The 22,500-nt window shown below is 47.6% G+C and overlaps 2 protein-coding genes across 3 annotated transcripts in view; one reads left to right on the top strand and one right to left on the bottom strand.

Moving 5' to 3' along the window:
- papss2b (3'-phosphoadenosine 5'-phosphosulfate synthase 2b) overlaps nucleotides 1-7,756 on the top strand; it is a 17,119-nt gene extending 9,363 nt beyond the window's left edge. Inside the window, exons 4-12 of the mRNA XM_080542018.1 lie at nucleotides 229-367; nucleotides 596-714; nucleotides 3,424-3,537; nucleotides 4,133-4,244; nucleotides 4,803-5,008; nucleotides 5,282-5,417; nucleotides 6,075-6,343; nucleotides 6,551-6,780; nucleotides 7,006-7,756. Coding sequence (XP_080398144.1) covers nucleotides 229-367; nucleotides 596-714; nucleotides 3,424-3,537; nucleotides 4,133-4,244; nucleotides 4,803-5,008; nucleotides 5,282-5,417; nucleotides 6,075-6,343; nucleotides 6,551-6,780; nucleotides 7,006-7,147 — 1,467 coding nt within the window. The 3' untranslated portion in view covers nucleotides 7,148-7,756. The remainder of the gene's footprint in view (nucleotides 1-228; nucleotides 368-595; nucleotides 715-3,423; nucleotides 3,538-4,132; nucleotides 4,245-4,802; nucleotides 5,009-5,281; nucleotides 5,418-6,074; nucleotides 6,344-6,550; nucleotides 6,781-7,005) is intronic.
- Nucleotides 7,757-7,771: 15 nt separating this feature from the next.
- Nucleotides 7,772-21,800, bottom strand: atad1b (ATPase family AAA domain containing 1b). Of its 2 annotated transcripts, none has more exons than XM_080542017.1 (10): nucleotides 21,774-21,800; nucleotides 20,261-20,440; nucleotides 19,869-19,967; nucleotides 19,115-19,235; nucleotides 16,538-16,738; nucleotides 14,034-14,140; nucleotides 12,504-12,593; nucleotides 10,397-10,447; nucleotides 9,820-9,956; nucleotides 7,772-9,483 (listed from the first exon to the last, which is right to left on the bottom strand). In XM_080542017.1, the coding sequence occupies exons 2-10, from the start codon at nucleotides 20,426-20,428 to the stop codon at nucleotides 9,363-9,365; spliced, it is 1,095 nt and encodes a 364-aa protein (XP_080398143.1). In that variant the 5' UTR covers nucleotides 20,429-20,440; nucleotides 21,774-21,800; the 3' UTR covers nucleotides 7,772-9,362. The 2 variants fall into 2 exon arrangements, with proteins under 2 accessions (XP_080398143.1, XP_080398142.1); XM_080542016.1 differs by lacking the exon at nucleotides 21,774-21,800 and adding an exon at nucleotides 21,504-21,636.
- Nucleotides 21,801-22,500: the final 700 nt, after the last annotated feature.

Below are 22,500 nucleotides of genomic sequence, written 5' to 3'. Positions count from 1 at the left end.
AAAAACAACAACTTCCTCGAGTGTTAGTCTTGACATGGAGGAATGCATCCCAGGAGACGGTCTGTCTGGGTCATGTCTGGGTCTGGGTCATGCTGTGTGACCTGGGTGTGACCTGGGTGTGACCTGAGTGTGACCTGGGTGTGGCCTGACCTGGGTGTGACCTGGGTGTGACCTGGGTGTGACCTGGGTCTGACCTGGGTGTGACCTGGGTGTGACCTGGGCTTACAGGACCGTGACAACGCCAGGCAGATCCACCAGGCATCGGGGCTGCCGTTCTTCGAGGTGTTCGTGGACGCGCCTCTGGAGGTGTGTGAGAGACGTGACGTCAAAGGCCTCTACAAGAAGGCCCGCGCCGGGGAGATCAAAGGTACGCTGCTCACCTGACCCAACGCGCTAGAGTTCTACTCACCTGACTGACCCGTAGGTTTGAGACAGTAGGCCTATATAAAGATCGGCTGCAAACGCCCTGTGTCATGACACAAAGAGAGACTGAGTCGGAGAATGATTACTACACCGTTTTGAGAACATTAGCAATATTAACATAAATGTGTAAATATCAGATCCTAAGAAGGTGTTGGTGCTCCTGGTGCTTCAGGCTTCACAGGGATCGACTCAGACTACGAGAAGCCGGAGAACCCAGACCTGGTGCTGAAGACCGGGGAGATCTCAGCGACTGAGTGCATCATGCAGGTGGTGGAGCTGCTGAAGGAGCAGGTGGGTCTGAGGTCCTGTAGCTGCGTACCCTAACCCTGTAGTCACCCTGTAGTCACGGCTGTGTTAACCCTAACCCTGTAGTCACGGCTGTGTTGTAGCGTATCAACAGTCATCCATTACTGCCATATCCTCCAAAAGACTATACAACAGAGCAGAATGCATCCAGATGAGAAGTGTCCTTCCTATGCCCTTGTCTTTGTTTCTCTCCCAGTGGGCTGAATGACTGGGGTATTTTTAGACTCTTTAGGGCTGTGTGTGTACCTGTGTGTGTGTGTGTGTGTGTGTGTGTGTGTACCTGTGTGTGTACCTGTGTGTGTGTGTGTGTGTGTACCTGTGTGTGTACTGGGTACATGTTAGGGGTGTGTGTGTACCTGTGTGTGTGTGTGTGTGTGTGTGTGTGTGTGTACCTGTGTGTGTGTGTGTGTGTGTGTGTGTGTGTGTGTGTGTGTGTGTGTGTGTGTGTGTGTGTGTGTGTGTACCTGTGTGTTTAGTTTAGTTGACCAGGATCCCCATGCAGCAGCTGGTCTTCCTGGGGTCACACAGAACAGCACCTGCTGGCTGCACTACTAGAAGTTGCACTACTGCTGGTTGCACACAGCCCTGGTCAATGTGAACACTCAGTCTCCCTTTACACTACTGCTGTTTACACATACTACCTTTGCACATACTATACTGTTTGCACATTGCACACACCTCCTTTGATATAGCCTCTACCTATACATCTCGTGACGTTAGAATTATAAGGTTCTATCTCCATTTTTGTCAAAATTGAGTTTTTTACATAATCTGTTAAAATATAATATAATAAAAAATATAAAATGTTGAAATTTTCTAGTTAGTAATTAATCAAATACAAAGGTTCCATCTCACAAAACATAATGGAATGTAAAAACTTTGACGCTCAATATCTCTGAACTGCCCTAAACGGAGATAGAACCTTATCATTCTAAACGGAGATAGAACCTTATCATTCTAAACGGAGATAGAACCGTATCATTCTAAACGGAGATAGAACCTTATCATTCTAAACGGAGATAGAACCTTATCATTCTAAACGGAGATAGAACCTTATCATTCTAAACGGAGATAGAACCTTATCATTCTAAACGGAGATAGAACCTTATCATTCTAAACGGAGATAGAACCTTATAATTCTAAACGGAGATAGAACCTTATCATTCTAAACGGAGATAGAACCTTATCATTCTAAACGGAGATAGAACCTTATCATTCTAAACGGAGATAGAACCTTATCATTCTAAACGGAGATAGAACCTTATAATTCTAAACGGAGATAGAACCTTATCATTCTAAACGGAGATAGAACCTTATCATTCTAAACGGAGATAGAACCTTATCATTCTAAACTCACGATCTGTACATACCGTACTGTACTGTCACACCTTTGGCTCTAAAGCTCTAACCTTTGGCACAATGAGGGAGACCGAGACCGGAGTGGAGAAAAATATTTAACAAAAATAGGCAAGGCAGGTGTATTAGTACAGCACATTTCATACAACAGGGGCAATTCAAAGTGCTTTACATACATCATTTAGAAATACAGCAAGAGGAGCATAGTAAGATTATTTTTTTTACAATGAATAAAAGCAAAATATAAGAAGTAAATAGATAAAACATTTAATAAGACAATAGTTAATGGAAAAAAGACATTGATAGAAGTGTTTGTGTTTAATCATAACTGGTGCAAAACATGAAGATTTTAGCTTAGATTTAAATATTTTAAGGGTTTGGGCCTGTTTGATTTCTTCAGGGAGTTTGTTCCAGGAGCATGCAGCAGCGTGACTGAAAGCTGCTGCACCGTGTTTTGTTTTTACTCTTGGAATGATTAGCTGATTAGTCTCAGCTGACCTTAGGGGCCTTGCGGCAATATAGGGTGGGAGGAGATCTGATATGTATTTTGGTCCAAGAAACGTAAAAATATTTATTTATTAAACTCATGATCAACGTAAATTAAATGGAGTGTGTCAATCAGTATATCAGTGGTGTATGTATGGATGAGTGGAATATGTAGTGAAAGCCGTGTTGTCAGTGTAAACCTAAAACGCCACAAAAAGCCACAAACAAAACAGAATAGCGAAGGGCCGCAGGACTGGAGAAGCAGGGCTTTTGTCTGCAGCCACTGGAGTCAAGTCAAGTCAAGTCAAGTCAAGTCAGCTTTATTTGTAGAGCACGTTTACATACAGCAGCGGCTGAACCAAAGTGCTTCATACTGGAGCCATCAGCAGGTGTGGCTGGTCAGGCCTAATGAGACCAGCTGTTCCTCCTCCAGCCTGTAGAGGGCAGCAAACAGAGGCCACACACCAAAACAACCAGCATCCCTGACAGTACATAGCTACATAGCTCATAACTGTATTTACCTTCCGAACTGTATACCTACCTATAACTACCGTACTTGCCATACTGTACCTATCTCTATCATGTTTTAAAATATATGTATCATGTTTTATATCACTATTTGCTTTATTTCTAGTTGGATGCTAAACTGCATTTCGTTGTCTGGTACTCGTACTCTGTAACGACAATATAGTTGAATTGAATCTAATCTAATCTACAACACACATGACACAATACAGAACATTTATAAACAAGTTATAGGCAAGACATGAACCCAAACACACCTGTACGTTAACTCTTAACTCCGCCTCTCTGCTACTGTACGTTAACTCTTAACTCCGCCTCTCTGCTCAGAGCATCGTGCCCGCGGGCGTGACGGAGGCGGTGACGGAGCTGTTTGTGTCTGAGAACAAGCTGGACCTGGCGCTGAGCGACGCCAAGACGCTGCCCACCGTCACCATCACCAAGGTAACACCAGGGTCACATGACCCTGCCCACTGTCACCATCACCAAGGTAACACCAGGGTCACATGACGGACCTCCAAGACTCGCTCTGGGATTTCTCGACGAACAACTTGACAAGCAGCTACCAGCTTATAGGGCAGGCAGGGCACTCAGCCTGCACAGCGCTCACTCAGACGACAGATGATTGGCTAAAAGATATCGATCAACAGAATATTGTAGGAGCCGTTCTGTTAGACTTCAGTGCTGCCATTGATCATAACCTGCTATTAAGAAAACTTAAGTTTGAAGTCTTAGCACGGATAGAAAGCTAAGTTTGAAGTCTTAGCACGGATAGAAAGCTGCCTGACTGATAGAACACGGAAGGTTCTCTTTAACGGAAGCCTCTCAAACGTAAGACGTAGAGTGTGGGGTTCCACAGGGCTCTATACTTGGACCTCTGCACTTCTCGATTTTTACAAATGATCTCCTGCTTGCTTGTAAAAAAGCCTGTAAGTCTCTGTATGCAGATGATTGCATCAGCTAATGGGGATCCTAATAAAACATCTAATCGTATCAAAGTCAGTGTGACCCGTGATTGTGTGTTCTCCCCGCGGTGCAGCTGGACCTCCAGTGGGTGCAGGTGCTGGCGGAGGGGTGGGCCAGCCCCCTGAAGGGCTTCATGAGGGAGAGAGAGCTGCTGCAGGTGCTGCACTTCGACACCCTGCTGGACGGTACGACCCCTGACCCCTAACCCTAACACCTGGATCCTAACCCTAACCCTTGGACCCTAACCCTAACACCTGGATCCTAACCCTAACACCTGGATCCTAACCCTAACACCTGGATCCTAACCCTAACCCTAACACCTGGACCCTAACCCTAACACCTGGATCCTAACCCTAACACCTGGATCCTAACCCAACGTTGGTTGTGGTCCCTGGACCAACACCTTTGACTAGTGGTTGTGTTCCCTGGGTCTCTACTAACATCTCTGACTAGTGGTTGTGTTCCCTGGATCCTAAACCTAACCCTAGCACCTTTGACTAGTGGTTGTGTTCCCTGGGTCTTTAACCAACACCTCTGACTAGTGGTTGTGCAATTGAATGAATACATCTCATGTCCATTGAATGGATTGTCCTAACGGAACCACCTTTCCTCCTCTGGTGTGTTGACGTTGTATTTAACAGTACCTAACTTGACGAGGCATTTTCCCCTGAAGGACACAGAACAATGCTTCACTGTATTGGCGTCCTTGGGATTGACACAGAGCGATGTTGTGATGTTGACAGGCGGGACCATCAACATGTCCGTGCCGATCGTCCTCCCGGTGTCCAAGGACGACAAGGAGAAGCTGGACGGCTGCGCTGCGTTCGCCCTGGAGTTCAAAGGTCGCCGCGTAGCCATCCTCCGTAACCCCGAGTTCTACGAGCACCGGAAGGAGGAGCGATGTGCCAGGCAGTGGGGCACCACCTGTCCTCAGCACCCCTACATCAAGGTGAGACGACCAATGAAAACCCTGTTTCCCAGTAAACAAAGAGTCCAAAAGACGTCCTAAAGACGTCATCTGGACATCCTAGAAAGACGTAATCTGAACAGGCTGAACGGCTTCCCTGAGGACGTCTTTTGGATTCTTTGTTTACTGGGTTGTATGTATGTGTGTTTTCCATTTTTATTTGTAATCATCAAGATCTATTAGTACCTGTATGAAACACTGGTGATTTTATAAAATAAAATAAAAGAATATATATATTATACATTTTTTCCACAGATGGTTATGGAGAGTGGTGATTGGCTAGCTGGTGGAGATCTAGAGGTGCTCGAACGAATCAAATGGAACGACGGTCTGGACCAATACCGTCTCACTCCCAAAGAACTGAAGCAGAAGTTCAGGGACATGAAAGCAGGTGAATATCAGCTTGTTTCCTTCCCCACCTGCCTGGTCCTGTTGTCGTATCTGAAGAGTGACGTGTCGAGCCTGGATCAGGTGTCTATGAACGTACCTATCAGGTGTCTATGAACGTACCTATCAGGTGTCTATGAACGTACCTATCAGGTGTCTATGAACGTACCTATCAGGTGTCTATGAACGTACCACATGTTTAGAAAAGCGTGACTGATGAGAACGTTCAGTCATTCAGGTGTTCAGCCGTCTCTACCCAGTAAACAAAGAGTCCAAAAGACGTCCTCAGGGAAGCCAGAATGTGGGTTCAGATGACGTCTTTCTAGGACGTCCAGATGACGTCTTTAGGACGTCTTATGGACTACAGAAGACGATCTGTAGTCCATAAGACGTCATCTGGACATCCTAGAAAGACGTCATCTGGACCCACATTCCGGCTTCCCTGAGGACGTCTTTTGGACTCTTTGTTTACTGGGTACCACTTCCTCTCTCCTCTCTCCTCCACTCCTCTTCTCCTCCTCCTCTCCTCTCCTCCTCTCCTCTCCTCCTCTCCTCCTCCTCCTCTCTCCTCTCCTCTCCTCCTCCTCTCCTCCTCTCCTCTCCTCTCCTCCTCTCTCCTCCTCTTCTCCTCTTCTCCTCCTCTCCTCCCTCGTTCCCCCAGACGCGGTGTTTGCCTTCCAGCTGCGTAACCCGGTCCACAACGGCCACGCCCTCCTGATGCAGGACACCCGGCGCCGGCTGCTGTCCCGTGGCTACGTCCACCCCGTCCTGCTGCTGCACCCGCTGGGCGGCTGGACCAAGGAGGACGACGTCCCCCTGGCCTGGAGGATGAGGCAGCACGCCGCGGTCCTGGAGGAGGGCGTCCTGGACCCCGCCAGCACCGTCGTGGCCATCTTCCCCTCGCCCATGATGTACGCCGGGCCCACAGAGGTACAGTGGTAATGATGATGACGTTGTTGTGGTAATGATGACGTTGTGGTAATGATGTTGTTGTGGTAATGATGATGTTGTTGTGGTAATGATGATGTTGTTCTATTCTGATAAATCTCGAGAGACTAAAGGATTTTCCTTTAGTGACGTTGATGTTAGACCCCCCAGTAACAAACGAGGCGTTTGTTTGTGTTGTTTCCCCCTCAGGTCCAGTGGCACTGCCGGGCGCGGATGATCGCCGGGGCTAACTTCTACATCGTGGGCCGGGACCCGGCGGGGATGCCCCACCCAGAGACCCAGCGGGACCTGTACGAGCCCACGCACGGGGGGACGGTGCTCACCATGGCCCCCGGCCTCACCTCCGTGGAGATCATCCCCTTCAGGGTGGCCGCCTACAACAAGACCAAGAGCGCCATGGACTTCTACGATAAAGACAGGTTAGTCTGGGGTCCTTTTCCACCTCCGTTATGCCTGACGAAAATAGTTTCGAAGTCCGGCGAGTCAATGTAGGTGTATAGCTCGTCAACACTTCTCATCCGACGGTTTTCCCAAAATCATTGGGAACTTCTTCTTCTTAATCTGTTTGTCACCGCTAACGTTTTAGAGGCAATCCAGAAGCACTCGTGGTACCAGTGAGTATGGGTTCTCCTTTTGTCTTCCAGACACGAGGAGTTTGACTTCATCTCTGGGACCAGGATGAGGAGGATGGCTCGCAGCGGGGAGAACCCTCCGGAAGGTTTCATGGCTGTGAAGGCGTGGAAGGTGCTGACGGAGTACTACAGCTCTCTGCAGAAGGACCAATGAACCCTAACCCTACAACACAAGGAGGCATTCCTGTTTTATATTATCATTTTTTAACATATCCAAACAGTACTGTAGACATGAGGGCATAATGACCTGCCTGAGATATTAGTTTTATACCGCCTGCAAAAGATTAAATCATTTTAACTGAATGGAAATCAACTAGTTTCCCTGACACAGATTAAGCCTAACCCTAAACCCGATACAAGACTGAAAAGCGTCGTGAACTGAGGTTTTCTCTGCAGTTTGTTTGTTTATTAGGATCCCCATTAGCTAATGCCATGACATCAGCTAGTCTTCCTGGGGTCCAGGTGATTTAGTCTAAACTTAATCTGTGTCAAAGAAACCGAGCAGTTTTTGTAATTATCAATTTTACTGTTCAAACTCTCTGTACATGATATTCACTTTATCTTCATTTCCTAGAACGTAACTTCAGTACTAATGTACCTTCTGTTTTTAAACTGTGAAGACAAGTCCAGGTGAATGGTGTGACACTACGTCAGTAGCTGTGAGAAAGAGGAATATGGATCCAGTATGTGAGTGAAAGGGGTTGACTACCCATGTTTTGCAAAGAAAAATAAACATTATATTTAAAGTATAGGAAATAAATGATAAAATGATGACACGTGATGTATTGGTGGAGTTTATTTCAGATTCCAGAATCCAGGGTAAAACAAAGCGCATCAGCTGAATGTTAATAAAGTCAAAATATGCAAAACCAATATATTACCATAATATATTAGCCAATCAGGAACGGCTCACCGTTATTCATAAATTCACATCCAAGCCAACAGAAAATAAAAAAGTGTATTCTGACTTGTTTTATTGAAACAGTCGTTAAGATAATAAACAAAATGACAATCACATCCACAAACACTCCTGCCCCCACCCAAAAGAAAAGCAAAATGTCCACAGAAAACATACTAATTAAGTTAACGACGCACTCATTGGCAATTAAACATCTTCAATTAATAGATTTCTATCTGAGGAGATCTAGAAGAGCCTTCCTGCCGATGTTCAGAGATGTTCAAAGTTCTTCATCTCTATAAAAACCAAACCAACATCTCCTCATCCAGCGTCTTGGTCGTAATGGACCAGCAGAACCTACAGCAGCTATGAGACTCAGCAGGTGAAGCATTTACAAGCAGGTCAGCTGTCAGATTCTCCTGAACCGTGAACTGGACACAAGTCCGTTAAAAGGACCTCGTACGCCTGAAAGCACGACGCACATAAACATGTTTAGATTTCTGCTAAATGGTTAAAATGTCGTAGAAATGTACAACCTGTTACACAGGTTTCACCAGTGAAAAAAAAAAAAAGAAAGTACACTTTATGAATAATAAATACCTTAACATATGACCTCAGGTCAGGCAGCAGAGCATGACTAGTGTTCTATTCTAGGACAGAAGGAAGGCCGCATCACTGTAAACTTCAAGCGTCTTTTTACATCTCGTATTATATTCTGTTCACAACACTGACAGCAACAACTCGCTTCCCATGAAAAACTGAATTGTTCTTTATGATTTAGAAGAAAACAAAATCAAAGGTTTCCATGCATGATGAAACATAGGAACACAAAACCTCAACTAGGCATGTTTTATTTGAGCTATCGTATGTACATTTGGAGACATATACAGCATTCTTAAAAAACATTATACTGAATGTACATAGCAACCCTAGCCCTAGCAACACTGGAGCACAAGGGTCAGCTTAGATGTTTGCAGATGAGTGGAGGGATGATGAGATGGTTCTGCTGTGGGTGGAGGGATGATGAGATCTGCTGTGGGTGGAGGGATGATGAGATGGTTCTGCTGTGGGTGGAGGGATGATGAGATCTGCTGTGGGGGTGTGTGAGGAAGTGACACTGAACTATGAAACCTTGAGGGTTGAGATCTGCTGAGATCACATGACCACATGTCAAAGAGGAAGTACGACACTCTGACGCATCAGAACTCAAAACTACGCAGGAACATTTGAAATGAAAGAATGATAACAAAAGTACATTTCCTGAATGCGTTCCACATCACGATGATGATACAAATCAACACCGGCTGACGACTAGTTCAGATTTAACAGAGTGATGTCAGGGTGAGCAGCCGGAACCCTCGGCTCCTCCGGGTATCTCTCAACACTCTAAACAGAAACAAACCCCAGGACTTAAATAACCAAACCCAGGACAGACAGCAGGTGTTCATGTCTTCAGTCCAGTGCAGCTGCATCAGTCCAGAGCCGCATGCATCAGCACGCTGGGCCCGGCCGCAGTCTTGGACTTCCTCATCTTCTGGATGGCCCGCTGCATGTCCTGCTGGGCGATGGGCCGGATGTACTGGTCCTCCACACTGGGGGGGGGGGAGGAGGGGGAGGAGGGGGGAGACAGGAGAGTTAGGATGTACTGGTCCTCCACACTGGGGGGGGGGGCAGAACACAGCAGAGTTCATACTTGATCACTCATGACTTATGTAATCACATTCACACACACACACACACACACACACTCTCTCTCTGAGGTGTTTTATTGAGGGTTGAGTGAGGGAGGGGGCGGTACCTGTCGTCTGAGGTGTGTTATGTAGGGTTGTACAAGTGTTGGGGCGTACCTGTCGTCTATTCAGGGTGTAGTAAGGGAGGGGGTTAGGGTTGGGGGGGGGTTAGGGGGGGGGTTAGGGAGGGGGGCGTACCTGTCCTCAGCTCGGCTGTTGTGGACGAAGTCTCTGACGCAGAGCAGCGCGGCATCCCGGCACATCTCTCTGAGGTCACTTCCTGAGAACCCGTCCGTCTCCTTGGCAACGCCACTCAGGTCGACGGTCGCCTCCACCTGATAACAAGACAACACAGCACAGCATCAGCTCAGACACAACTCACCACCAGAACACAGAGAAGAAACATAGATATACAGTATGTACGTATGAAGTCGCTAATTACATACAATCTGATTTGATTCCGTGGGAATTCGGGCATAACTTTTGAAACAGCCTAGCAACAACAGAAACAGCCTAGCAACAACAGAAACAGCCTAGCAACAATAGAAACAGCCTAGCAACTGAACAATGAAACTTTTTCTGTCTGTAGAAAACAGACACTAACTGCCAAAACCTCTAAAACAGACACAGACACAGACAGACCATGTCACCTCAGCTGTCTGTCAACAGTAGAGAAACCACTGACTCAATCCCTAATTAACACATCCCATAATGTGGTGTGGCCGGGAGCCTTAACCATGATTAGTTACAAAATAAAAAAAAAAAAGGAACTCACGCTTTCATTCTCCAGGATGAGTTTCAAGATCTCTTCCCTCTGTCTGAGATTCTGGAACAACAAAACAACGTATTCATAATTAAAACTAGTGTTGTTCCGATACCGATACTAGTATCGGCATGGCCACCGATACGCACAAAAATGCTGGTATCGGTATCGGCGAGTACTAACAAATAATAACACCCGATACGATTGGACAAGAGGCATTCCACGAGTGTGGGTCAGATTTCCAGAGCGAGTTGACGAACGCAGCCGATGAACCGCAGCCGTAACTAGCTAGCTGACTGCTTGTCATTTCCTTATTTTGAGCTGCGTTCGGTGTCGTACTCCTGTGCCGTCGGAGCGCGTTAGCGAACAGGTGAGTCAGCCTCGGTGGGTGAAGGGGCGGTGTCCATACGTAGTGATTGTGTTGTCTGCTGTCAGAAGATATTGAGCTCATTTGGCTACAATTTGTGTTAGCTAACGTGAGTTAGCTTCCGTAGCTAAGCTAGCTAGCGCTGTTTCAAGTTTACCTATGATGAGTCAGTGTCCGGATATGATATTATGATATGCTCTCTGGTTTATATTGCAACTCATTTGCAGCAAAGCTAATAATGCCATGAAACAATAGCTTGTTAGCTAGCTAGGTATGCACATTATTCACTGTTCAGGTTGACGTACTGTAGTAAAGTGTGTGTGTGTGTGTGTGTCTCTCTGTGTCTCTTTCTCTCTCTCTCTGCCTCTCTCTCTCCCTCTCTCTCTCTCTCTCTGCCTCTCTCTCTGTCTCTTTCTCTCTCTCTCTGCCTCTCTCTCTCTCTGTCTCTCTCTCTCTCTGTCTCTCTCTGCCTCTCTCTCTGCCTCCCTCTCTCTCTGCCTCTCTCTCCCTCTCTCTCTCTCTGCCTCTCTCTCTGCCTCTCTCTCTCTCTCTCTCTCCCTCTCTCTCTCTCTCTCTGCCTCTCTCTCCCTCTCTCTCTCTCTCTCTGCCTCTCTCTCTGCCTGCCTCTCTCTCTCTCTCTCTCTCTCTCTGCCTCTCTCTCTCTGTCTCTCTGTCTCTCTCTCTGTCTCTCTCTCTCTCTCTCTGTGGTATCGGATCGGTACTCGGTATCAACTAGCCTCAGGGCTATACTTTATACCAGTGTTAATTTCGTTAACGAAAATGTTGACGAAAAATATGAGTTAACAAACTTTTTTCCCATGACGAAGACGAGACGTTGACATGACAAAATTGATCTTTGAAAATAAAAACTGACTAAACTATTTTGACTTTCGTTGACAAGACTAAAATGTTTGTGGTGGACTAACGGACATTCACATTTTTAATAAACCATCTTTTCGAGTGCAGTGCATTCTGGGTTGTAGCTGGTCTATCCATCCTCCGCGCGCTCATTCATTCATGCCCAGACGCGCGCGCACTCATTCATACAAGAAGTGCGCCAAAAGCAAACGGCTACACGACGGCTGAAGTTCAAGCACAAGCAGACGCAGTTGGTATTTGGTACTGGAAGAAAGAAAAGAAGAGATATATGGACACACTTTAATTATAACGCAACAGAAAATAAAACACAATGCACCGTAATAGCTGAAGAGAAACGATGTGGCTTCAAAATAGCTGGGAAGAACAGGACAAACCTAAACCCTAACCCAGGACAACACAGCAGCACTGCATCGATGGGAGAGAGAGGCTAGCTAGATATCCAGCTAAGGTAAGAATATTACAAACAGTTAAATCAAATGTTGCTGTAAGATGTATTATATATAACCTATTGTAGTGCCGAGAGACGGGAGTCGTAGGCGGCGTATCAGATGACAAAGCTAAGCGTTTAATGAAGGACATGAAGGACTGTCAACAACACACTCAAGCAGTAAGTAGAACTGAATAAACAACTGGGTACTGGACTGTTATGCTGCTGTAGACGACGCAGGAAGGAGGGAAGGAACGGAGTTGAATGTCGCTGTAAGATGGACTATTAAATGTGACTAAAATGTTATGAATTCCGTTGACTAAAACTAGACTAAAACTAAGAAGGATAAAATTGACTACGTGTGACTAAAACTAACATGTATTTTCATTTAAAGACTAAGACTAAATCTAAAATAGTTGCCAAAATGAACACTGCTTTCTACTCACCGGCTGGTTGATGTGGAAGCGCGTGGGCATTCTCCTCAGGATGGCAGAGTCCAGGTCCTGTGGACGGTTAGTAGCGCCCATGATGATGACCTAGAGGAGGCGGAAGGAAGAGAGATTCAATATTGTTCGGTTCTAATAGGGTTAAATGCTATATTCTGATCAGCCTGGTTGTAAAGCAGGCCATGCTAACCCATCGCTAGTTCAAACAGACCGTAGTAACTTTAAACAACAGAGACCCGGACTCAATCATGATTCTTATTTTCTTGCAAGGAGAATGAATCCCAGGTCTCTCCTCCCAGAGAGACCCCAGATTCACACTGAATCTTTTCTCCTCCGAGCCAGTCATTTTATTCCCAACACAGAAAGATACACATGTACAGGGGGAGGCGTTTGATGAACAAAACAGTGTTCTTAACATAAACAGTTTCATGGGAATGTTTAGCTTAATGTAAACAGTTCCATGGAATGCTCAGCCCAACACAAACAGTCTCATGGGAATGTACCTTAACGTAAACAGTTTCATTGCTGGGCCCCTCGACAACACAATGTCAGAAAGTTTCCATGAGACCAGGAGGCCCAGCTGAGACAGAAGATAAGGAATGGACAGTGATGCCTTGTATGGTTGTGCTTACAGCAAAAAGCACAAAGTTGAATTCTCAGAACAGGACAAAGGACAAAAGAGTGTCCTCTTCAAAACATCCACAACATTTAACATTATGAAAACATCATTCAACCCTAGCAAATATTGATTAATAATAATAATAATAATAATAATAATAATAATAATAATTGGGCTTCAGTGCCTTGCTCAGGGGCACTTTGACACGTGGCCAGCCGTGATTTGAACCGCTGCAAGAGCTGCCGACTTTTGCGATCGTTACACGCCAGCTCTACCGGCTGAGCTACGTGGGCTAGCCTCCCACCCTGGACCAGACAGGGGTGAACCTGCTCGCGTTCCTGTTCTCCACTCAGACCTGTCACCTCCCCTCCCCTCCACTGAGACTGCTCTCCTTGCTGTCACCTCCCCTCCACTGAGACTGCTCTCCTTGCTGTCACCTCCCCTCCCCTCCCCTGAGACTGCTCTCCTTGCTGTCACAGAGGCCCTCCCCTCCACTGAGACTGCTCTCCTTGCTGTCACGGAGGCCCTCCACTCTGCTCAAGCTTCCTCCCTCTCCTCCGTTCTCATCCTCCTGGACCTGTCTGCTGCCTTCCACAGTCAACCACCAGATCCTTCCCTCCATCCTCTCAGAACTGGACATCTCTGGCTCTGCTCACCTGGTTTACATCCTACCTGGCTGCTCCCTCCTACCAGGTGACCTGGAGGATCGCTGTCAAACTACAGCCCTGGTTTAGTCGTCATGACCGACATTTCCATTGTGTGTGTGTGTGTGTGTGTGTGTGTGTGTGTGTGTGTGTGTGTATGTGTGTGTGTGTGTGTGTGTGTGTGTGTGTGTGTGTGTGTGTGTGTGTGTGTGTGTGTGTGTGTGTGTGTGTGTGTGTGTGTGTGTGTGTGTGTGTGTGTAGTCTCACCTGGCAGTTGTAGTCTGTGTCCAGGCCGTCCCACAGGCTCATGAACTGGGCCTTCATCATGGCCGTGGCCTCGTGGTCCGAACTGGACCGGCTCCTCAGGAACGAGTCTGGAACACAGAACATCACATCAGGACACAGAGACACATCAGAACACACAGACATCAGAGCACAGAGACACATCAGAACACAGAGACACATCAGGACACAGAGACACATCAGAACACAGAGACACATCAGAGACACAGAGACACATCAGGACACAGAGACACATCAGAACACAGAGACACATCAGAGACACAGAGACACATCAGAACACAGAGACACATCAGGACACACAGACACATCAGGACACAGAGACACATCAGGACACAGAGACACATCAGAACACAGAGACACATCAGAGACACAGAGACACATCAGAACACAGAGACACATCAGGACACACAGACACATCAGGACACAGAGACACATCAGAACACAGAGACACATCAGGACACAGAGACACATCAGAACACAGAGACACATCAGGACACAGAGACACATCAGGACACAGAGACACAGAGACACACAGAGACACATCAGGACACAGAGACACATCAGAACACAGAGACACATCAGGACACAGAGACACATCAGGACACAGAGACACATCAGGACACAGAGACACATCAGAACACAGAGACACATCAGAACACAGAGACACATCAGGACACAGAGACACATCAGGACACAGAGACACATCAGAACACAGAGACACATCAGGACACAGAGACACATCAGGACACAGAGACACATCAGGACACAGAGACACATCAGGACACAGAGACACATCAGGACACAGAGACACATCAGGACACAGAGACACAGAGACACATCAGGACACAGAGACACATCAGGACACAGAGACACATCAGGACACAGAGACACATCAGGACACAGAGACACATCAGGACACAGAGACACATCAGGACACAGAGACACATCAGGACACAGAGACACATCAGGACACAGAGACACATCAGGACACAGAGACACAGAACATCACATCAGAACACAGAGACATCACATCAGAACACAGAGACATCAGGACACAGAGACACATCAGGACACAGAGACACATCAGGACACAGAGACATCAGGACACAGAGACATCAGGACACAGAGACACATCAGAACACAGAGACACATCAGGACACAGAGACACATCAGAACACAGAGACACATCAGAACACAGAGACACATCAGGACACAGAGACACATCAGAACACAGAGACACATCAGGACACAGAGACACATCAGGACACAGAGACACATCAGAACACAGAGACACATCAGGACACAGAGACAGCAGCTCACTAAGAGAGCATCGGGGCGGTGTGACATCAACATGACTGGCCTGATAGCTGAGGTACCCAGTGACAAGAACCTGCGCTTACCACATGTACAAAAGAAGAGGTCTGGTGAGGCTGCATTCTCATGTTATGCACCCAGATTGTGTCTCACTTAGGGCTGTTACGATTATTCGACGTCGTTGACGTCACCGACTACGTCAATACGTCGGTTAGCGTAATATGCGTCGGTTAGTCGCAACATTAATAATAAAAAACATTTTTTTTCCTTTATTTTACCAGGCGAGACAATTAAGTGTATGAGTGAAAATGGATAGCTACTAGCTAATGTTACACAAGCAATGTAGCTCACCACAGTTCGTATGTCTTGTCTTCTGGTGTTAGTAACGTTAGCTATGTAGCTGGCTAGCTACGGTAGCCTATTGTCATTGTGGTGCGAGCACCTACTGTACGTTATCTAGCTCGTAGCTCGCATGCTACGTTAGCATCAATTTAGCTAATCATAACATAGCAGCGAGAGTAACGTTAGCTAGCTATGTGTTGTGGTGATGGACAGACTTCTAAATGGCCATGTTGGCATTCAAGTTGGCTAAACATAGCAGTGAGGTGGAGACAAAAAAGATATTTATTTATTTTTAAAAAAAAAATTACAGTACAAAAATTATCGTTAGACTTATCGATAAATTAGTCGTTAGACTAATCGAATAACCGATAAAATAATCGCTAGATTAATCGTTAGAAAAATAGTCGTTTGGGACAGCACTAGTCTCACTGCCAGTTTACATCAGGGATGCAACCTCAGCACATATGTTCAAGTCAAGACTAAAAACCCATCTTTTTAATATCGCCTTTAAATGACTAAATATTTAAATTATGATTATATAATGATTGGAGCACTTTGAGCTGCAACGTTTGCAGGAAAAGTGCTACACAAATAAAGTTATTATTATTATTATAACAGATTCAGATTCAACTGTCATTGGCAGAGTACAGAGACAACCAAACACATTTGGCATCTTGGAGTGCGATAGTACAATAGTGCAAAAGCCATAAAGATATATGACCAGATAATATGTACACAAGGGGGCGAGACATGTCCAGTCAGATATACAGCTTAGATGACAATGACAACAGCAACAACAACAACAACGTTACCGATCTCGTCTATGAAGATGATGGAGGGCTGCAGCTTCATGGCGAGGGAGAAGACGGCAGCCGCCAGCTTCTGGGACTCTCCGTACCACTTGTCCGTCAGCGTGGACGGCTGCAGGTTGATGAAGCGGAACCCCGCCTCCTTGGCCGTCGCCTTGGCGATCAGCGTCTTCCCACAGCCGGGCGGCCCGTACAGCAGCACGCCTGGCAGAGGAAACGTCAAGTCAAGTCAACTTTATTTAAACATGTATACATGAACACGTTAACAAAAGGGCTTCACAGGCGGGGAGCAAATAAGGAACAGAAATGTAAAACAGGCAAAGTGCAGCAGGGTAATAAATAAAATGCAACACAACACAAGATATGAGAACAACTAAAAGGAGAGAAGATAAAAGGACTAAAAACAATAAAACAATAAAAGCCAGGGACCTAACGATGGCTAAGTGTGGGGGAAGGCCAGGGAGAACAGGGGGTTTTTTAGGAGGGATTTAAAAACCGTGGGGGGGAAGAGTAGCTAAGCACGAGCATCCCCCCCCTGAAGCAGTTGTTGTAGTTTTATATCAAACAGACTGAGAAGTGAAGTCTGTATCTCTACATATGGGAAATCCTAGCTAACAGTTCAGTCTGCCTGGGGACAGATGCCTGGGGACAGTCTGCCTGGGGACAGTCTGCCTGGGGACAGATGACTGGGGACACTGGGGACAGTCTGCCTGGGGGGGACAGTCTGCCTGGGGACAGATGACTGGGGACAGATGACTGGGGACAGTCTGCCTGGGGACAGTCTGCCTGGGGACAGATGACTGGGGACAGTGTGCCTGGGGACAGTGTGCCTGGGGACAGTCTGCCTGGGGACAGTCTGCCTGGGGACAGATGACTGGGGACAGATGACTGGGGACAGTCTGGGCCAATGACTGGTTGCTTACTAGACTCTAGTTTCCTGTCACCACGTTTGTTTGCCAAGATCAGTGATCTCATAAAGGGTGTCGACTTTGTATATAAGGGCTGAGCTCAGAGGAGGAGGAGGCTCAGAGGAGGAGGAGGGGCTCAGAGGAGGAGGAGGGGCTCAGAGGAGGAGGAGGAGCTCAGAGGAGGAGGAGGGGCTCAGAGGAGGAGGAGGGGCTCAGAGGAGGAGGAGGAGCTCAGAGGAGGAGGAGCTCAGAGGAGGAGGAGGGGCTCAGAGGAGGAGGGGCTCAGAGGAGGAGGAGCTCAGAGGAGGAGGAGGGGCTCAGAGAAGGAGGAGGAGGAGCTCAGAGGAGGAGGAGGCTCAGAGGAGGAGGAGGGGCTCAGAGGAGGAGGAGGGGCTCAGAGGAGGAGGAGCTCAGAGAAGGAGGAGGGGCTCAGAGGAGGAGGAGGGGGTCAGAGGAGGAGGAGGGGCTCAGAGAAGGAGGAGGGGCTCAGAGGAGGAGGAGGGGCTCAGAGAAGGAGGAGGGGCTCAGAGGAGGAGGAGGGGCTCAGAGGAGGAGGAGGGGCTCAGAGAAGGAGGAGGGGCTCAGAGGAGGAGGAGGGGCTCAGAGAAGGAGGAGGGGCTCAGAGGAGGAGGAGGGGCTCAGAGGAGGAGGAGGGGCTCAGAGGAGGAGGGGCTCAGAGGAGGAGGGGCTCAGAGAAGGAGGAGGGGCTCAGAGGAGGAGGAGGGGCTCAGAGAAGGAGGAGGGGCTCAGAGGAGGAGGAGGGGCTCAGAGGAGGAGGAGGGGCTCAGAGGAGGAGGGGCTCAGAGGAGGAGGGGCTCAGAGAAGGAGGAGGGGCTCAGAGAAGGAGGAGGGGCTCAGAGGAGGAGGAGGGGCTCAGAGGAGGAGGAGCTCAGAGGAGGAGGAGGAGGGGCTCAGAGGAGGAGGAGGGGCTCAGAGGAGGAGGAGGAGCTCAGAGGAGGAGGAGCTCAGAGAAGGAGGAGGAGGGGCTCAGAGGAGGAGGAGGGGCTCAGAGAAGGAGGAGGGGCTCAGAGGAGGAGGAGGGGCTCAGAGGAGGAGGAGGGGCTCAGAGGAGGAGGAGGGGCTCAGAGGAGGAGGGGCTCAGAGGAGGAGGGGCTCAGAGAAGGAGGAGGGGCTCAGAGGAGGAGGGGCTCAGAGGAGGAGGGGCTCAGAGAAGGAGGAGGGGCTCTGAGGAGGAGGGGCTCAGAGGAGGAGGAGCTCAGAGAAGGAGGAGGGGCTCAGAGGAGGAGGGGCTCAGAGGAGGAGGGGCTCAGAGGAGGAGGAGCTCAGAGGAGGAGGAGGGGCTCTGAGGAGGAGGGGCTCAGAGAAGGAGGGTCAGAGGAGGAGGAGGGGCCTCAGAGGAGGGGGGGCTCTGAGGCTCTGAGCCTCTGGACTTTACAAACACTAGACTGCTCTCATGTAACTTTATTAATAAAAGGCTTCAAGCTAAGTTGATCAATCTCTTTGTGTTCAATATTCAATATCAACAGAGAAGAAACCAGATTAGATCCACTACACTGTCTCAGAGCGCACTCGCATTCTCTGAAGAATGAGACGAGAGAGCTTATAGACTGAAGGGTCTCTGGAACTGGTATACTGTAGCTGTCTTTAAGAGGTATGCTGTAGCTGTCTTTAACATAACAGAGTAACTATTGAAGCTGAGGTTCACTCTCACCTTTCGGGGGCTGAAGCAGTCGGGATCCCTCAAACAGGTACCTCTTCTGGACAGGAAGTATGACCGTGTCTTTCAGCTCAGTGATGACCTCGTCCAGGCCGGCCACGTCACTCCAGGTGATCTGCAGAGAGACGCCACGTCAACCAGGCAACAGGGAGGTCAACCCAGGCGACAGGGAGGTCAACCCAGGCGACAGGGAGGTCAACCCAGGCAACAGGGAGGTCAACCCAGGCAACAGGGAGGTCACCACGGCAACAGGGAGGTCAACCCAGACAACAGGGAGGTCAACCCAGGCAACAGGGAGGTCACCACGGCAACAGGGAGGTCACCACGGCAACAGGGAGGTCACCACGGCAACAGGGAGACACTTTTTGGTTTTGTTTATTCTTGCACAGTGTTGTTGTTGCCGTGAATACAACATGAAAGAACTCACTTCTTCTTCTTCTAACTCTAAACCTTTTTTAGGGTTAAAAATGTTATTTATTTAAGTTCCCTGTCCCACTCATATTTTTCATTGTATTGGACAGATACAGTGAAGACAGACAGGACAGTAAGGAGAAGAAGGGAGAGAGGGCATGTCAGCAGGGCATGGGCCGGATTCAAACCCATGCCGACATGGGCATAATATGTGTGCACTGTAGACCGCGGTGCTAGACCCCTGGACCACCCCAGGACACGAAAGAACTCAGTTTAGTGCAGATGAAGTTATGGGTTTAAAGGTTCTCCTACCTGCATGGTTACCATGGTGACGTACCTGCATGGTTAAGGGGTCCACCAGGTGTGCAGCGATGCTCATCTCGTACTCTGACAGCTTCACGTTCTGGACGCCGATCTGCTTCATCAGCTTCTCTGCCTGAGGAGAACCAACTGTCACTCACGTCCTGCTTCACACCACCAACTGTCACTCAGACCTGCTTCACACAGCCAACTGTCACTCAGACCTGCTTCACACCACCAACTGTCACTCAGACCTGCTTCACACAGCCAACTGTCACTCACGTCCTGCTTCACACCACCAACTGTCACTCAGACCTGCTTCACACCACCAACTGTCACTCACGTCCTGCTTCACACCACAGACGGATCCTAGATCCTCCTGTTTAAAGACCTGTTCACTGCATTAGGCCTACATACTTAATACATCACCTGTTTCTGTGCTTCCATCTTCTGTTTCCTGGTGGGATCGATGGCATCAACCATCCACTTCAGGGTGAAGTAGGTCACGGCTCCGAAGATGGTCAGGCGGAACAGGAGGCCGATGACTTCGTTGCGGCCCAGCGGCCGAATGATATTGTCAGCTGGCATCTTCTCCATCCTCTCTGAGATCTGCTCAACGGAAAACATAAACATCTGTTGTTGATGAGATGAATAGAACCCTACACTACTGAGCCACGTGTTGTCATGGTAACCTCCAGCTGCATTTAAGAAAAGTGAAATTCCAATTCTTGACTTCATTGAAAATAAATAAATAAATAAATGAATAAATGAATAAATGTCACTTCACAACTGTTGAAATGGAAACGGACTCATCTTTTTCTAGTGTTGTTCCGATACCGATACTAGTATCGGCATGGCCACCGATACGCACAAAAATGCTGGTATCGGTATGGGCGAGTACTAACATTTTTTATTTTTTATTTTATTTTTTAAGTACTAAAGTTATTTTGTTTGTAAATGTTCACTTGCTGTTGCACTACTACTACGACTATTTTATATCTTAAATGGATATTGCACTGATTGGCATCTGTGAGAGCCACATTTCAGGTTTTATAGGGGTTGATTTTCTTGTCACCATACCAGGTAGACAATAAAAAAAAGTTCTATAGTATTCACTCTCTGTTGGTATTTTTTCCTGTTTTAAAAAGGTTTTGAGCAGTGCCAGACTAAGTGTTAGCAATAATTTTACATCGAGGTGAGTATGCGGCTCAAAAAACATGTTTTTTTGTTTTGTTTTTTCAAACGCCGTGGTATCGGATCGGTACTCGGTATCGGCAAGTACTGCACGGTCAGGTATCGGTATCGGGATAAAAAAATGGTATCGGAACAACACTATCTTTTTCAGTGACCATAATAACAGCAGCTAAGGGTTGATTCCTAAATCCTACTGAGCTGGAAACACCGTGTTATTGTTAATGATGATCCCACATTCTCGCATCTGATTAATCTGGAACAGCTGAACGTCTGTTATACAACACGAACACTGAAGGTCTGTTACACACGTCTAATACAACATGTTATGTATGATACAACATGATGGACTTGTGTGGTTCAGACACCCAGAACACCGTGTTCCGTTTCATTCAGTTAAGTGTAATCATGACTAGAGTCACTCTGACATGTTGACAACACCATGGTGGTAATACCTGTTATATATATATCCACTATATACCTGTCTCTACGTCCCTCTGCAGCAGCAGACACTGCCCTAACCCTAACCTAACCCTGTTTAACCCAGCGCTGCAACACTGACAGATGTTTTAGCTTTGACCTTCCAGCAGAGACAGCAGACAGTAGATATATAGATATGTATAGTATACAGACAGTCTCTCTCTGTGTTCCCCTCGCAGGCACGACCCTGAGCTACTAGCTGACAAACTACTTCTAGTTCTATTCTACTGGTAATAAGAACGATTTACAAAAACAAACAAACACGTTAAACCTTCACAGTTAGCAGCTAGCCAGTCTGGTGAGACTTACCTCGGGACTTCAGACTTGTTCACCCGGCTCCGCGCAACGTGCCTGACACGCAGCTAGCGCCCCCTACCGGCCTGGAATATGACACGCAGCTAGCGCCCCCTACCGGCCTGGAATATGACACGCAGCTAGCGCCCCCTACCGGCCTGGAATATGACACGCAACTAGCGCCCCCTACCGGCCTGGAATATGACACGCAACTAGCGCCCCCTACCGGCCTGGAATATGACACGCAGCTAGCGCCCCCTACCGGCCTGGAATATGACACGCAGCTAGCGCCCCCTACCGGCCTGGAATATGACACGCAGCTAGCGCCCCCTACCGGCCTGGAATATGACACGCAGCTAGCGCCCCCTACCGGCCTGAAATATGACACGCAGCTAGCGCCCCCTACCGGCCTGGAATATGACACGCAGCTAGCGCCCCCTACCGGCCTGGAATATGACACGCAGCTAGCGCCCCCTACCACCCTGACACGCAGCTAGCGCCACCTACCGGCCTGGGGTATGAACTGTAACTCACTTACAACATTAAGTGACGTTAGAATTATAAGGTTCTATCTCCATTTTTGTCAAAATTGAGTTTTTTACATAATCTGATCCATTAGGTGTTTATTAATTATTTGTTTAAATGTTTACATTTTTTAGTTAGTAATTAATAAAATACAAAGGTTCCATCTCACAAAACATAAT

Source organism: Nansenia antarctica (genome assembly GCF_963989245.1).
Source record: "Nansenia antarctica genome assembly, chromosome: 11".
Classification (NCBI taxonomy): domain Eukaryota; kingdom Metazoa; phylum Chordata; class Actinopteri; order Argentiniformes; family Microstomatidae; genus Nansenia; species Nansenia antarctica.
The sequence above is the reverse complement of the archived record's forward strand: the minus strand, read 5'-3'. Positions and strand labels throughout refer to the sequence as shown.

Coding starts and splice junctions, on each gene's coding strand:
- atad1b (XM_080542017.1), bottom strand. CDS start 20,428: ATGGAGAAGATGCCAGCTGACAATATCATTCGGCCGCTGGGCCGCAAC. Junction 16,739..19,114: donor ACTGCTTCAGCCCCCGAAAG/GTGAGAGTGAAC, acceptor TTCCTCTGCCAG/GCGTGCTGCTGTACGGGCCG. Junction 9,957..10,396: donor TCATCCTGGAGAATGAAAGC/GTGAGTTCCTTT, acceptor TCTTGTTATCAG/GTGGAGGCGACCGTCGACCT.